This window comes from Cyprinodon variegatus, unplaced genomic scaffold (genome assembly GCF_000732505.1).
Source record: "Cyprinodon variegatus isolate N-32 unplaced genomic scaffold, C_variegatus-1.0 Scaffold183, whole genome shotgun sequence".
Taxonomy (NCBI): domain Eukaryota; kingdom Metazoa; phylum Chordata; class Actinopteri; order Cyprinodontiformes; family Cyprinodontidae; genus Cyprinodon; species Cyprinodon variegatus.
The window spans coordinates 1,013,348-1,014,849 of record NW_015150636.1 but is presented as its reverse complement, the minus strand read 5'-3'; the positions used below and the strand labels follow the sequence as shown (position 1 = coordinate 1,014,849).

Below are 1,502 nucleotides of genomic sequence, written 5' to 3'. Positions count from 1 at the left end.
ATGAGTCGATGCAATCAGCTGGTTTTCCTTAGATAGAAAACTTTGAATCAATCTGACTGGATGATCTGGTGAACTGGAAAGTGACCTGAGATGACCTGATGTGAATTGGAGCTATAGAAATAAACTGAATAGAATTGAATAAACACCAACATCAGCTGCTTAAGGTGAAATACGCTGCAGGTCGAAGTTCCTTCACTGTATTTTCTTATTTTTATGACCAGGTTGTTAGAAATCCTTCTTTTATATGTCAGTTTTCTATGTCTGAGACCTTTAGATGTTTAATTCTGCCATAGAAACTCTTTGACAGAATAAGGCTGATTTATATAACAGTCTATGTTACCATGACAAAGGTTTTCCGAGGTGTTTAGTTCTTCGATGCGATGGCTTCTGTTACCTGCATGATGCAGCTTGGCGGCGCTCTTCTTCACCTCGTCCTGCGACTGTCCGTCAGTGATGGCCACCACCACCTTGGGGACGTTCCTTCTCATCCCGTTCTCCACGGAGAAGGCCTTCTCGTACGTGTGTTTCAGAGCCTCCCCTGTTCAGACGGACGGCGGATGTTAAAAGCCGGGAGTCAAACGGACCAACCTCGCCGCTGAGGGCCTGTCAAACCAGACCTGTCTTAGTGTTTCCTCCTCTGTAGCGGATGAGGTGCACGGCTGCCATGGCGATGCCTTTGTCGTCGTACGAGTTGAGCTTGAACTCCGTCTTTGAGCCGTCGCTGTACTGCACGAATGACACCTGAGTGGAAGAGGGGAGGTTATCTATTCTTCTTATCAACACAGCACTTCTACTTACAAATATCAAATGATTCCTTTACTTTACTCTATAATTTATTCAAAAAACATTTATGTTATTAAATGATTTTTTAATAATTACTGCAACATAACATAATCATTTCAGGAGAAAACAAAGTTTTCCTGTTTTTATCTCGATCCGTTTAACCAGAGAAGATAACCAACCTGCATCCCTGATGGTCCGACGACGTCGAAGGCGGCGATGATGCTGGAAACAAACTGAACAACTTTAGTGAAGCTCTCCTCGCCGATGCTCCACGAGCCGTCGATGACGAACACCAGGTCTGCTTTGGCTCCTTTACAGACTGGAGACAAACAACAAGTCTGAGAGTCTCATCAATTTGAGGCTCTAAGAAGACTTTGACTAGACGGCTTCATTCTTCTCTTGCTCCGTCATTCGGTCATAGACCCGCTTCTCTAACTGAGAAGAAGCGAAACGGCGAGGAGGATCGGTATCGGCTCATTGGTCCAAAAAGCTGGGTGTTTCTGGTCGGATTTTAAACTCAGCATCAAGGTAAATACGGAGAATTTTGGAGGGTTTTCCAACAATTATCTTACGTTCACGTCTAAAGAGCTTTGAGCTAATTTAAAGCCACTTTACATGCAAAGTCTACGCGCATCAAAAGGTCCTGCAGCGCCTCTAGAGTAGCAGGAGCGGCGCATCAACCAATGAGAGAAGCTGATCTGGGAGCTGGCAGGGAGTCA

General features: G+C 44.9%; 1 protein-coding gene across 1 annotated transcript in view; it reads right to left on the bottom strand.

The window, feature by feature from the left end:
- LOC107087414 (collagen alpha-1(XII) chain-like) overlaps positions 1–1,502 on the bottom strand; it is a 177,562-nt gene that overhangs the window by 26,525 nt on the left and 149,535 nt on the right. The window contains 3 exon segments of the mRNA XM_015378984.1: positions 395–538; positions 618–741; positions 963–1,121. Coding sequence (XP_015234470.1) covers positions 395–538; positions 618–741; positions 963–1,121 — 427 coding nt within the window.